At 40.6% G+C, this 1,844-nt stretch overlaps 1 protein-coding gene across 1 annotated transcript; it reads left to right on the forward strand.

The window, feature by feature from the left end:
• Positions 1-346: 346 nt before the first annotated feature.
• LOC101964432 (olfactory receptor 12D1) lies at positions 347-1,273 on the forward strand. The gene has a single exon (XM_005338848.3). It carries the CDS (start codon positions 347-349, stop codon positions 1,271-1,273), a length of 927 nt encoding a protein of 308 aa, XP_005338905.2.
• Positions 1,274-1,844: the final 571 nt, after the last annotated feature.

Raw genomic sequence — 1,844 nt, forward strand, 5'->3', positions numbered from 1 at the left:
GGTAGAAGAAATTACCACCTCATACAGCTGACTTAGGAGTTGAAAAGGAAGTTGTTTTTGAATGTAGATGTTCATAGCTAGAGAAGATGGTAGACTGAAAACCTGCTCTAAATCCCTAAGAAAAAGAAAAAAATATTAATGACAAATCCAATTTTTTAAAAATGACTGATCCACAACACATGTAGCCTAAACATTTAAATACTATACAAGATCTGAGGCAGGGTTTCATGCAAAACTACCACAATCTCCCTCAAAATTTTTTGTCTTAGCAAGAAAATCATCATTAGAAAGAATGATCCTCATTAGGAATAATGTTTCATAATTACTTCTTCTTTTCTTTTAAGTGATGTTGAATCAGACTTCAGTCATTGAATTTCTCCTCCTGGGATTAACAGACATACAAGACCAACAGCCTTTTCTTTTTGCTGTTTTCCTCACAATCTACCTTGTGAATGTGGCTGGGAATGGAGCTATCCTGATGATTGTCATCTCTGATCCTAGACTCCACTCACCTATGTATTTCTTCCTGGGAAACCTGTCATGTCTAGATATCTGCTACTCCACAGTGACACTGCCAAAGATGCTGGAGAACTTCCTCTCTACACACAAAGCAATATCTTTCATGGGATGCATAAGCCAACTTCACTTCTTCCACTTCCTGGGTAGCACAGAGGCCATGTTGCTGGCAGTGATGGCATTTGACCGCTTTGTAGCTATCTGCAAACCACTTCATTACACTGTCATCATGAATCCCCAGCTCTGCACCCAGATGGCTATCACCATTTGGGCCACTGGATTTTTCTATGCCTTGCTGCACTCCATAATGACATCTCGCTTGAACTTCTGTGGTCCCAACCACATCCATCACTTCTTCTGTGATGTAAAGCCATTGTTGGAGTTGGCCTGTGGGAACACTGAGCTCAACCAGCGGCTGCTCAATACTGTCACGGGGACCATCGCTGTTGGCCCCTTCTTTCTGACCCTTCTCTCCTATTTCTACATTATCACCTACCTCTTCCTCAAGACCCAGTCCTGCAGCACACTTCATAAAGCACTGTCCACCTGTGCCTCCCACTTCATGGTGGTTATTATTTTCTTTGCTCCTGTTATCTTCACCTACATTCGCCCTACCTCAGGGAACTCCAGGGACCAGGATCGCATCATTGCCATCATGTACAGTGTGGACACTCCTGTTCTTAATCCACTGATCTATACTTTGAGGAACAAGGAAGTGAAGGATGCCTTGTTTAGGGTGATCAGAAAGAGAGTCTGACCTGAAGGGATCAAGAGAACTCTTCTGAGGCATAAATTTCCAGACAATGAGAAAGTTGAGATATATAAGTATATTGCTTCTCAAATTGTTTAGAATATGTACAACAAAGGAAATTGGATAACAGAAAAATTCTAAATGGAATAATGTGCTCTAGTTGTGTTAAAGTATATTTTCCTAGGTAACAAAGGTAAACATTTATATATGGAACACTAACCATGAAACCCTAACGTTGAATTTGTTTTTAAGAATATCATATGATAATGTGATAGTAGGAGCAAATGTGACTCCATTTTGTTTTATGACTTCATCCTGTAAAACAACCATGCCAAGTAGAAGAGTCATGACTGGAGCAAGATGTTTTTTTTTTTTCTTTTGCCATAGAAACATTTAAGAACATGGAACTACCTAATGGGGCATTGTTTCTGTAACTAGGGTAATGGGGCTCTGTTTCTGTAACTGGGGTGACTGGGATAACTGTGATTGGTTAGGCTTTGCTCTGCTTTACTGCACTGTCCCACTTCTGTAACCTGGCTTGCTTGCATTGGCTAGACCCCCTGAACATCTCTTTTGC

Source organism: Ictidomys tridecemlineatus, chromosome 8 (genome assembly GCF_052094955.1).
Source record: "Ictidomys tridecemlineatus isolate mIctTri1 chromosome 8, mIctTri1.hap1, whole genome shotgun sequence".
In the NCBI taxonomy this organism is placed as follows: Eukaryota; Metazoa; Chordata; class Mammalia; order Rodentia; family Sciuridae; genus Ictidomys; species Ictidomys tridecemlineatus.

Coding starts and splice junctions, on each gene's coding strand:
- LOC101964432 (XM_005338848.3), top strand. CDS start 347: ATGTTGAATCAGACTTCAGTCATTGAATTTCTCCTCCTGGGATTAACA.